Here is a 13325-nt window from a genome sequence, read left to right on the forward strand (position 1 = left end):
ACCCCATGTTTACTTAAAATAAACTTGACTCTACAATTTCCTTGAAATATGGAATTGAAGTTGTCTTCACACAATACTTGCAGTTTTAAAACCTTTCCTATTGGTATGATAAGGGCTACACTATCTCTGATCAAATGTATGCCCATCTGAACCACTGCCATTTGTATTTGAACACAGGGAATAAGAATAGGTTCAGAAAGCCTCTAATAGTAACCATTTGTTATACAAAGTGGTTAAATACTAAAGGCAGGACAGTTTTCTTTCACCAACTCTGTAAACAATTCAATTTGCTTTGGAATCAACTAGAAGATGTCAAATCCATTTCCATTTTATTAAAATTTAATAGCTTTGCACCTAAAAGTTCAAAACAGTTAAGAAAACAGTAGAACAAGTTTACTACATTAACAACATTTTGGCATAAGGTGCTCAAAAACATTCTAGATCTTCAAGTATCAGAAAAGGATGAGTATTTCAGGATCCATTTCTCAGAAATTTCTCCCTGCTTCATATTTTGAACAGTAAAACATGAGATACTGAATCAAGTTCTGCCACGTGGCAGTCACAGTAACACTGGCTTGAAGGTATTTGAAGAAAACCCTGCATTTGAGCTGTTGGTAGTATGTTGCAATGCTCAATCATATATGCATCTCAATTTAGGAACTGTTAATATGTTAAGATACAGAGACAGATTGAATTCAATGGAGTATTTAATTCTGAGGTAGAATGGAGAACATTTCTGCCTAGCATCACTTTGAAGAACATTACACCTGTATTTAAACAGTTTTGATTGTCTTTTTTTTAATTATTTGTTTTACATAGACTAAAGTGCCTTGTTTGCCATCTTGACCAGCTGCATTCATGTGCTGACAACATAGTAAGAACTGAGATTCTTTTAACATTAAACAGTTGATATTTATATTTTGTTATGGGTTTCCAGATCAGCATTGAGATTTTTGGAAGCAGCTGGACAGATACTTATACCAGATGCAATACATGGTGGCAAAGTTAATCTCTCAAGTAGTTTTATTAGGCCAAGGAACCAAACCTTAGAGCCATATTAAATGTGATATTATTAGAGTCTCATAAGCTTTTAAAAGTGCTAAGATATACTTGGGCACCTTGAACATGGAACTTTTTTTAGTGCCAATTGGGCCAAGTCGACTTTATGTTTAATGTACTTGGACCATAATACGTTTGACTGGAATATGATTCTTAAATATCTCAATTCCTTGGCTTGTTGGAATGTATGCGTATCAATTTTTCATATTTTGTTTGATCTTGTAAATTTTGTAATACCATTATTGGCTTATCATTTATTTCCAATCACTCAGCTTTGTAGTAGACAATGAAGACTTTAATGGAAAATTTTAAACTAATCTTGGTCCTTAACAATAGGACAAGGTCATCAGCAAATAGTAAAGCAGACACCGATCGAGTATTCACACATATGTAGTAGGCCTGAAGCAAAATTATTCAGGTCCAAGTGGAATAGGTGTGGAGCAAGAATACATCCCTGACAAATTCAAATCCAACAGCTGACACTAGGTATCAGAAAGCTTTAAAACGTGGAACCCTAACATCAGAGGTCCCCAACCCCTGGTCCGGGGATCAGTCGGTACCGGGCCACGGTTCCTCCTCGTCCTGCTCCCCGGCTGCTGCCTCGGGGGCTGCCCCGTCACTCTGCTGCAGGCTCACCTGTGATGCTCTGCGGCAGCCACCATGGCTGGGGCTCCCCCTTGGCATGACATTGCGCAGCTGCCGCTGGCAGCGCTCCCCAGCGGGCAGCAGGAAGTCAGGGGTGACGGTGAGAAAGCAAATGGAGCAGGGGCGCAGGCGGTGGCGACATCCCTCGGCAAAAGACTACCCCCCCCCCGGGCCTCAGTAAAATTGTAAAGCATTGATCGGTCCCCGGTGATAAAAAGGTTGGGGACCACTGCCTAACATGGCACCTTGTCAACGCCTTTCTTGATGCCTGTCAAGTGTTTTAAAAAAATCAGTTGTGCCAGGTGGGGGCTCTTGTCCAGCAGGGCTTCTAATTGGCTGCTGATTAAAATAACTTCATTTTGGTGACGGCTGCAGTGCTAGTTTTATTCTATCCTCTTTCCTCTGGTATACTTTTCAAATTATCCTTCTACAGTAGTAAACTCCAGACATTCAGATTAACTCCAATAAAATTACCACACACTATCAAAGCAAAGTTTTTAAAAACCATACACAATACAAATGATTTTTTTTGCATTTTTATAAAATCTGAAAATATACCACAAATTATGCTAAATATGCACACATTTCATTCAAAGAAATGAAAGTAAATATATCTCTTTTATATACAGTTTAAATCCAAATTTACAATTGCATCATTTTCATGGAGGTGACATATATTGGACACAGGTTTGAGATATACAATTTCAGAACATTGAAAAGATGCTATATAAAATGTGTGTTATCAATTCCTAGTTTCTTTTCAAAATAGAGCAGTTCTAAAAGGTTAGTTTGAGTGTAGAAATTACTTGGAAATTCAGATACTTAAATGCAAATATGCACATACTCATAATTGTTCTATTCAGTTACAGAAGGCATCATGACAGAAAAATGTAATGTACTGCAAATCTTTCTGCCATAGAAATCCATTAAAATTAATGTTGGATCATTTAGTATCTCTTCCAGTAATAAGGCAAACAGTGTTAGGCTTCTAGAAATTTACCTGAAGGCTGCCAAGTTTCACTGGTTTGCTATTTATAGTAAAAATACACCTTTCTACTCCAACTTTAAGGAGGCCTTTTCTTTATTCTAATCATTTTAAAATCAAAATAACTGAAACTATTTAAAATTACAGATGATCCAGTTATCTTCTACCTCCCAACGTAAGAAGTTTGTTTTTGAATAAATCATTTACATTTAAGGAAAATGATGTCATGACCAATTTAAAGTCAGTTGGTCTTGGACATCAGAGCATAATATTTAACTTTATTCACACTCATTCTGGCACTGAAATTTTTCTGGAGTGCTAGATTTTTAAAAATTCCCCTTGAAATTGTCAAATATTATAATTACATGCTTAAAATCATCCTTTTTTTGCAATCTGAGTTACTTACATGGAGAAGAGAAATTAAATGGAAAATACAAGTATCTCTACTAACCAGAGGGTGATTTGAGAGTCATCTACCATTTTATTTGCTGCTTAAACTGTAGTTTATTAAATATGACAATGCAACTATGCCCCTTTCCCTCTTATCTATTTTGCTCAAGTACAAATAACAGCCAGCATAAAATCAAACATCTTAAAAACAATATAGATTGATGCCTAATGCAAAATTCCCCACTCAACCCCAAATTACAAAGATACTGAAATAAAAACTAGACAGCAAAATTACTGAATGGAATTCAGCACCCAAGAAATGTGCACAATCCTATACACTGTGGAGTGTGCATGTTATAAAAAGATGTAGTTATATGTGTATTCACCAAATTAAATCCTCTCTATTAAAAAATATGTCCTCTTTTTTTGGCTTCCATAAGTAGAAATAATAATGGAAACTTTGAATGAAAAGCTTGTTGTTGTACAAGTATCCCATAACTTCTTGATGAAGTATGAGCTGAAATGTAAGGCATCCCAAAATATTTTTGCATATCGTACTAGAATGGAATTCCTGTAAACAAAGGTCAGGGATAACACCACCTAGACCAAAATATATTTCTCTAGGATTTCTCAGATGATCCCAAACCCAGTACAATTGATCAGGGGAAAGTATTTGGAACTTAATCTTGTGAGAAAGCAAATGCAATCCTTTGTTTTCCTATACATTTGTTTTTTAATCAAGCATTAAAATAGCTCTCTCTGAAGATCCTTGAGCTAAAACACTGGCATTAGAAGTTGATCTCAAGGTTCAAGCTTAGTAAAAGTCTATTGCTCAGTTATGTCACTTCTTGATTTTGTGGCAGTATTGTTCTGGTATATGTTACTCAAATCCTCTACAGAATTTGCAGGGGGAAAGTTTATTGGGACTCGAGCCTGAGAGGCAGCTGTGGAAATACCAGCAAGAGTTTTGGAAGAACTGGACTGATGTTGGTGATGATCATTCTCCTCACCAGTTAAATGTCTTTTTCTCCCCGATTCTTCACCAATAGGAGGCTGAAACAATAAGCAAATTATAATGTATTTAGCACAGATATCTAACAAGGTTCCTATTCATGAATCTGAAATCATAGAGCAGCAATGAAACATACAGGAATCAATGCCCCCAAGAAGGGTTTTGCTCAGCAATATGGTCTTGTTCGAATGCCAATAATAATGTTAATTTTTTAAAAGGGTCAAACACAAGCAGAATCGTCTGAAACTCAACCCCTCTAAGACAGAGGACCTGTGGCTAGGAGGTAGGGGGATGGGCCAGGAAGGGAACTACCCACCCTGGCAGGGATGCAACTTACGACCACATCCCAGGCCAGGAACTTGGGCATGACCATTGATGCCTCGCGAACTATGGAGGCTCAGGTCAAGAAGGTAGCCAGCCAGGCATATTTCCATCTTTGCCAAGCTCAGCTACTAGCACCCTACCTGTCCCCTGAACACTTGGCCATGGTGATCCATACGACGGTCACCTCCCAAATAGATTTCTGTAACTCACTCTATGCAGGCCTGCCTCTGTCCTTGATCCAGAGACTCCAGCTAGTACAAAACACAGCTGCTAGGGTCCTCACATCCAGCCTGCGCTGAGGCAGCTGCACTGGTTGCCAGTTGCTGACCGGATCTCGTTCAAGGTTTTGGTTTTAACCTTCAAGGCCTTACACAGGTAGGGATCCACATACCTAAGGGACCGCCTATCGCCCTATGACCTTCGCAGGGCCTTACATTCTGTGGGTGACAATTTACTGATTGTTCCCAGCCCCAAAGAAGCATGCCTGGCCCCGACCTGATGGAATGAGCTCCCGTGTGAGCTTTCAGCATTCCGCAAGGCCTGCAAAATGGAGCTCTTCCGCCAGGTCTATGATTGAGGCCGGGGCAGTGGGGGAAGATTGATGCTTCCCCCTCCCCCTCCCGGTGTCAATCAACAACTTTGGTTATCTTGTCTCTCCTTCCTCTTCCCTCTAGAGGCAGGGGCAGGGTGTGGATGGGGTGGTGTATCCACCATGTTGTTTGGATTATTTATTTATTTATATTTCTCTGCCGCCCATTTCTTTGCAGCTCTGGGCGGTTTACACAGAACATTATAACTTACATGAAACATTATGTAGACTATAACATCAAAGCAACTTTAAAAAACATCAAAAGATTACAAAACCACAATTATAATATAATAACAATTAACAGTAACTTTGGGAGAGTCATGGGCAGGTGTCTGGGGGGACCAGCAGGTGTTCTGAGTTGGTCGGCCTCAAGCAAATGCCTGGTGGAAGGGCTTCCTCTTGCAGGCCCTGTGGAACTGTGGAAGTCCGGGCAGGGCTCTGATCTCCTCAGGGAGCTCGTTCCACCAGGTGGGGGCCAGGACCGAGAAGGCTCTGGCCCTTGTTGAGGTCTGACACGCTTCCCTGGAGCCAGGGATCTGCAGCCAGTTGGAGGTGGCAGAACGTAAGACTCTTTTGGGGGTATAGGCAGGAAGGCGGTCTCTCAGGGCCCAAACCGTGTACGGCCTTAAAGGTGATTACCAGAACCTTAAGCTTAATCTGGAATTCAACTGGGAGCCAGCCAAGTTGTTGGAGTACCGGCCGGATGTGGGATCTCCATGATGTTTTAGTGAGAATCCTGGCCGCAGCATTCTGTACTAGTTGTAGTTTCTGGATCAAGGATGAGGGTAGGCCTGCATAGAGCGAGTTGCAGAAGTCCAGCCTAGAGGTGACCGTCACATGGATCACTGTGGCTAGGTGTTCTGGGTCCAGGTAGGGCGCTAGTAGCTTGGCTTGGCGGAGGTGGTAGAATGCCAGCCGTGCTACCTTTGTGACCTGGGCTTCCATTGTAAGGGAAGCATCCAGGATCACGCCCAGGTTCCTGGCAGAGTGCGCTGGTGAGAGCTGCACACCATCCAGGGTGGGCAGACGCGCTTCCTCCCATGATCCCTTCCTACCCAACCATAGGACCTCCGTCTTTGTAGGGTTGAGCTTCAGGCGACTCTGCTTAATCCATTTTGTCACTGCTTCCAGACATCTGGCTAAGGATTCTGGGGGGGAGTCAGGGCGGTCATCCATCAGGAGGAAGAGCTGGATGTCATCCACATATTGGTGGCAACCCAGCCCAAACCTCCGCACCAGCTGAGCCAGAGGGCGCATAAAGATGTTAAATAAGATAGGAGAGAGGACTGCTCCTTGTGGGACTCCACATGTGAGCTGGTGTTGGTTAGATATTCTCTCTCCTATCACTACCCTCTGTCCACGGCCCCAGAGGAAGGAATTCAGCCATTTGAGGGCTGTTCCCCATATTCCGTTGTCGGTGAAGCGGCGGGCTAGGAGCCCATGGTCTACTGTGTCAAACACTGCCAGTAGGTCTAATAGTATGAGCAGCGCTGACCCGCCTTGGTCTAGCTGGCGTCGGAGGTCGTCCATCAGGGCGACTAGCGCTGTCTCTACCCCATGTCCAGGCTGAAAGCCCGACTGAAATGGGTCAAGGGCTGAAGTTTCCTCCAGGAATGCTGATATTTGGTCCACAGCAGCCCTTTCTGTGTCTAAAGTTGAAGGAAGGTCACGACGAAGCCTCGAGATTTTGTCTGCGAAGTGACTTGCAAATGCCTCACAGCTAAAGTCCAATTGGCTATTATTTTGGCGCCCTTCATCGAGGGTGGTGAGAGATCGGACTATCCTAAATAATTGTGCCGGCCGTGATGCTGGTCGAGTAAAAGTTTCATTTCACTGACTTCACCGCCATCTCATAGGCTCTTAACTGCATTCTATAAGATGTTCTAGATTCTTCGTCACGGGTCTTCCTCCAAACTCGCTCTAGCCATCTCTGTTCCCGTTTCTTCTGGCGGAGCTCCTCCGTATACCATGGAGCCCGCTTGAGACGAGGTCAGAGAGGGCGTTTGGGAGCTATCTTATCAATGGCTGTCAGCATTCTGTCATGCCAGTCACTGACCAGTCCATCTAGAGAAGTGCTGGGAGGCATTGGGTCCTGCAGAGCATTCAGGAATCCAATTGGATCCATAAGTCTCCGCGGCCGAGCTGAAATGTGCTCGGCGCCCAACTGAGGGGGAGATGGCAACCTAAGCAGAGTCTTCAGGGTATAGTGGTCCGACCATGGCACGGCAGTAGTCGTGACCGGATCCATACTCAACCCTGCTCCGAAAATCAAGTCCAGGGTGTGACCTTGGTGGGTAGGGCCAACAACAAATTGCGAGAGTCCTAGCGTCGCCATGGCTGACACCAGGTCCCGCCCGTTGCCAGAAGACGGCAATTCCGCATGGACATTAAAGTCCCCCAGAATTAATAGTCTGGGGAACTGTAGTGTCCAGGCGGCGGCCACCTCTAGCAGGGCAGGCAGGGCATCTGGAGGTGCATTATTGTATCTTATATTTTTGTGTGTCCATTTTAATGGGGTTTTATTGGGGCTTTTAACTGGATGTCTATAACCCGCCACGAGCTGGTCCAGGAGTGATGGGTAACAAATTAAATAATAATCATAAGCTATCAAAAAACAGGGAAGTTTTGATTCCCATTTTAAGCCTCTCTTGATTACAAATACTTAGGGTTACTTGAAATTATGTCTGTACTTCTCTAATGCCATACATATCACAAAGTCTGTAAAGCAGATATATCAAACATAATACATCAACATGAGTTTTTGATCTCCAAGTCCAGCATTGCTCTAGCAGTCAGTATCTGGCTGACAGTTACACAAATTTTATGTGCATTTATTTGTGTACAACATGGGGAGCACTAGTGAATGGTGCTGTCTACTTCTTTATTCACTGTATCATGAATATTATCTAGAAAGCACAAGAACACTGAATGGGTTGCTCAGTCCTTACACAGTACAATTCTAACTTCTCAGGGAATTCAGGTTAATTATTCAGCAAGTTACATGAGTATGTCTAAACATGCCAAATTTAAGAAATCACAGAAAACTACAAGTTATGATCTGGAATTTATATTCAGGGTATGATGCTCACCAGGGAACGGTGGTATATAAATCCAAATAAATAAATAAATAAATAAATAAATAAATAAATAAATAAATAAAGCTTTAAACTGAAGTCACAAGGGGAAGGAGACATCCAACATAGGGATTCTTATGTAGGACAGAAAAGAGCAATAGCTTGCCTGGGAAAGACGGGACCAAGGGTAAGAGGATTCAGGTGCCTATCTACCAATGCCCAAAGCATGGGCAATAAAAAGGAAGAGCTCAAGCTTCTCATGCAGACAAAGAGATATGATTTAGTAGGCATTAAAGAACTTTGGTGTAATGATTCCCATGACGAGAATGCAGTAGTTGATGGATATGAGTTGTTCAAAAGAAATGGAAAAGGGCAAAAAGGAGGTGGAATGGCGCTGTATGTGAGGAGAGAGCTTGCCTGTCAAGAGATACTAGAGGAGGAGAGTGACACTTCATTGAGAAGTTTCTGGATGGAGACAAGGGAGGGAAAAACAAAGTTTAGTGGTTGGCATCTGCTACAGACCACCTAACCAGGGTGAAGATGTGGACACTGCCCATCTTAAGCAGCTTGATAGACTATCTGAACAACAGGATCTTGTCATTTCCCTGATGTGTGCTGGGAAACAAACTCTGCTCTCCTGAGTTGGGCAACTTTCTGACCTGCCTGCCCCAAAATTTCATTTATCAAATGGTGGAAGTACCTATGAGAGACTCAGCCATACTCAACTTAATACTGACCAACTGGCAAGAGCTGGTGGATGGGGTGAAGGAGGTGAGGACCCTGGGGAGGGAGGGACCATGCCCAAGAATCTCTTATAAGATGGGGGGGAGCAAAGAAGTTCATAGACTGTTAGACTTTTGTACGGCATACTTTAATAAACTCAGAGACATTATGAGAGTCATTCCAGGAACCAGAATGATGGAAGAGAAAGGAGCAAGTGACAGGTGGGCTCTGTTTAAACAAGAGCTATTGTATGCTCAGGACCTATTCCAGCAAGACAAAAATATTGTAGGGCAGTGGTCCGCAACCTTCCTAAGGTTGCGGACCAGCAGTGGTAGGGAGGGCGATTGTGCGGCCCACGCATGCGCGAAACTGCAGTGCATGCGTGTTTGCGGTCCCCCAACCTTTCTTCATAATACGTCTTGATCTCCAAACCACTCACCATTTTTGTTGCCCTCCTCTGGATATGCTCCAGTTTGTCTACATCCCTCTTCAACTGTGGTGCCCCAAAATGAACACAGTACTCCAAGTGAGGCCAAACCAGAGCAGAGTAAAGTAGCACCATCACCTCCCGTGATATGGACATGATACTCAGTTTGATACAGCCCAAAATTCATTTGCTTTTTTAGCCACTGAGTCACACTGCTGACTCATGTTCAATGTATGGTCTTCTAGGACTCCTATATTCTTTTTGCACATACTACTGCCAAGACAAGTCTCCCCCATCCTATATTGGTGTAAATGGTTTTCCTAAATGCAGAACTTTACATTTGTCCCTACTGAATTACATTTTATTTTGTTTAGCTCAGTTTTCGGGCCTATCAAGATCGTCCTGTATTCTGATTCAACCTTCTGTTGTATTTGCTACCCCTCCCAGTTTAGTATCATCTGCACATTTAATAAATACCCCCTCTAATCCCTCATCCAAATCATTTATAAATATGTTGAACAACACAGACCCCAGGACAGATCCCTGGGGCACTCAACTTGTCACTCTTCTCCAAGAGGATGCTGAATCATTTACAATTACCCTTTGGGTACGATCTGTCAGCCAGTTATCAATCCACCTGACAGAATTAGGATCCATACCGCATTTTACCAACTTGTCAACAAGAATATCATGTGGAACATTATCAAAAGCTTTACTGAAATCCAGATAAACTATGTCCGCAGCATTCCCCTGATCCAGCAAGGTGGTCACTGTGTCGAAAAAAAGAGATAAGAACTTTCTGGAGAGCTTGCAGAACCCTTGTCCATCATCTTTAGGACTGCTTGGCAGACTGGAAAGGTGCCAGAAGACTGGAGGAGAGTGAATGTTATCCCAATCTTCAAAAAGGGAAGAGAGATGACTTGGGGAAACTACAGGCCAGTGAGCATGATCTCAATTGTAGGGATGATAATGGAGCAGAGTTTAAAAGGGGCAATCTGCAAACATTTGAAGGACAATTTGTTGATCCGGGGAAGTCAGCAAGGATTTGTCTTCAACAGGTCCTGCTAGACCAACCTGGTTTCCTTTTTGACAGTGACAGACTCACTATATTGTGGAAACTCAGTTGAAGTTGTTTACCTGATTTTTAGTAAGGCTTTTGACAAGGTTACCCATAATGTTCTGGAGGACTGGAGGTTGGATTTTTGGATGGAAAAGTTGTCAAATGAGAAGATATAATTAAATACAGAGAAGGCAGAGTTCTACATCTGGGTCACAAAAATGAGAAGCTTGCATACTTGCATATTGCATGTGAGATGCACTTCTGGGTAGCAGTGTGTATGAACGAAATCTTAGGCTACTTGTAGACTGTAAGCTAAATATGGGCAGACAGTGTGATGCAGCAGTAAAGAAGGCAAATGCATTCTTGGGCTGTATCAACAGAGGTATCACAACAAAATCACAAGATGTCATACTCCTATATACACCTGGAGTACAGTGTGCAGTTCTGGAGGTCTCACTTTGAAAAGGACGTGGACAAAATTGAGAGTGACTGGATAGATACTTGTCAAGGATGCTTTACACTGAATCTGCATTGAGCAAGGGGGTTGGACTAGATGGCCTGTATGGACCCTTCGAATTAAATTATTATACGATTCTATGCCAACAGACATATGTTCCATCGATACACTGTGATTAAGTCACTGATGGATCTCTGCTCCGTATGTTTATCCAATCCCCTCTTGGGTTTCCACATTTTAGTTACTTTTTGGGTAGGTAGTTTAAATTACTCAGCTAACTCAAGTCTTTACTACTTACATCAACTCTGAAATCTTCCAATCTTTTAAAGTTACAGAGGTATTCTTGAAGTTTTGCATCAACAGGTGGAGTCTTAGACTGTGAATACTTCAGATAAGCCCAAAATTTTTCAAGTCCATATAGCTGACCTAATAATGAAAATAACATTAAGATATATAAAAATTTGTTATGAAATCAAGTAATATAATAATAATCTTTATATAGCTCAAAATGGGTAAACATCATCATAAAAACAATATAACAACAATAATTGTTAGAACATAATCTGATTTCACCCCAACTAATATCATGCCAGATGGGGGGGGTTAAGTGTTAAGGAGCCAGTCTTTCCCATCTCCCAGCAGAGAGGCCAACACTTCTTGGTGGTTATTTTGGGCTCCAACCATAAGCTTGGTGGAACAGCTCTCTCTCAGGAAAGCGTTCCACTAGGCTGGGGCCGGAGTCATAAAAGCCCTGACCTGGTTGAGGACACTCTCACTTCCTTTGGCCTAGGGTTCCTGAGCAGATGTTGTTTTGAAGATCTTAATGTTCTTTGAGGGATATAAGGGAATAGGAGGTCCTAGAGATACATCAGTCATTAAGAGATCATCATTAACAAGTTATTACCAGATTCATAGTCTCTTTTTGTTTCTTCTTGGAAATCTCTGAAGATCTCTTGCCTGAATTTTTTCTCCAGCCCATAGCTGTAAAACCGGAACAAACATTCCAGACCATACCTGTTGAATAAATAACATTACAAAATGCACACTTTTATCCACAATTGATTGCAGTGTTTCAATACTCTATAGAGAACAAAGGTCAGCCAAGAGAAATAGGGAGTTATACATGTACCAGTTTTCATGGCCTAATTTTTTCTCTTGTCTCCTATTCATGATCATTCAAGTTCAAGTAGAGGAAGAAGAGCCAGTGACTTCCTCTTTTGTGGGAATATCACTGTGCAACAGATCATGTTACAAAAGGCCACTCAAGATATGAGGAAGATTTCAAGCATAGGGAGAAAAAAATTGCAAATTGGATAAATTACTGTGCTTTACAAAAGTTGATCATAAGAGCCCTACTGTATCAGATAAATATGGGATTTGTTGTTGTTAGGTGCGAAGTTGTGTCCGAACCATCGCAACCCCATGGACAATGATCCTCCAGGCCTTCCTATCCTCTACCATTCCCCGGAGTCCATTTAAGTTCCCACACCTCATTCTCTGTCATCCCCTTCTTCTTTTGCCCTTAACCAGTCCCAGCATTAGACTCTTCTCCAGGGAGTCCTTCATTCTCATGAGGTGGCCAAAGTATTTGAGTTTCATCTTCAGGATCTGGCCTTCTAAGGAGCAGTCAGGATTGATCTCTTCTAGGACTGACCAGTTTGTTCGCCTTCTAGGACTGACCGGTTTGCAGTCCAAGGGACTCTCAAGAGTCTTTTCCAGCACCAGAGTTCAAAAACCTCAATTCTTTGATGCTCAGCCTTCCTTATGGTCCTAATTCCTTATGGTCCTTCACAGCCCTAATCCTAATATGGGATTATATGCCTTCTAAAAGAGAACAAGTGTAGAGGTCTGTCTTTCTTCTTTGCTGTTTGTGGACAACCAAGTGGCAAAAGTTGCCAGGAACACCTTATTTTAGCTTAGGGTGGTTCCTAACTGCAGAGTTCCTGAAAAGAGTTGATTGGGCCATTCTGCAAGGCCTTGGAGGTATGTGTTATGATTGTTTTGCTGTACTCCTGTTTTAACTGATGTTAACTGATGTTTTAACTGAGTTAATATGGCTTTTATTAATACACTAGAAATTAAGCCCGCTGTCCTTCAAATGTGCGTGGGTGGAGCAGAGGCTGGGCTTGGGGCTGTAGGTGGGCTCCATGGGCTCATGGCAGCGCCTACCGTAGAGTCTGAGCAGGGACGGGGCTCGCTGGCTCTGGCGAGGTCCTGAGCAATCAGGGCAGCTTGAAAGGTCTTGCGGCGGTGCTCGCGAGAGGGGGTGGTGGTGGCGACAGGCGGAGAGGGATGGCAGGAGGGCTGCGTCATAGTCAGCGTCTGGGTGGTGTGTCAGCAGGGTGGGGCAGGGGGCCGGGTTTGGTGGCTAGGAAGCACGCACACGCGGGGCTCGGCGCATGCGTGTTTCAGTCTCAGTAAGAGGCTTTGTGCGTGTGGGTCGCTCGGGCAGCGGGCGGGCGTGGTGGAGACGGGCCATGGAGTAGAGGGGTGAGTGCGGTCAAGTGGGCAGGCAGCCGGGCCGAAGGGAGGTGGGTGGCACATGTCGGCGAGGCGTGGGGATGGGTGGGGGAGGGTGTC

The 13325-nt window shown here is 43.2% G+C and overlaps 1 protein-coding gene across 2 annotated transcripts in view; it reads right to left on the bottom strand.

Annotated features, from left to right (window-relative positions):
• Positions 1 to 312: 312 nt before the first annotated feature.
• Positions 313 to 13325, bottom strand: part of LARP1B (La ribonucleoprotein 1B) — a 51210-nt gene continuing 38197 nt past the window's right edge. For both annotated transcript variants that reach the window (XM_077300328.1, XM_077300327.1), the window contains exons 17-19: positions 11650 to 11759; positions 11044 to 11171; positions 313 to 4132 (exon numbers count right to left, since the gene is read on the bottom strand). In XM_077300328.1, coding sequence (XP_077156443.1) covers positions 3905 to 4132; positions 11044 to 11171; positions 11650 to 11759 — 466 coding nt within the window. In that variant the 3' untranslated portion in view covers positions 313 to 3904. The remainder of the gene's footprint in view (positions 4133 to 11043; positions 11172 to 11649; positions 11760 to 13325) is intronic.

The sequence above is a fragment of the Paroedura picta genome, chromosome 10 (genome assembly GCF_049243985.1).
Source record: "Paroedura picta isolate Pp20150507F chromosome 10, Ppicta_v3.0, whole genome shotgun sequence".
Classification (NCBI taxonomy): Eukaryota; Metazoa; Chordata; class Lepidosauria; order Squamata; family Gekkonidae; genus Paroedura; species Paroedura picta.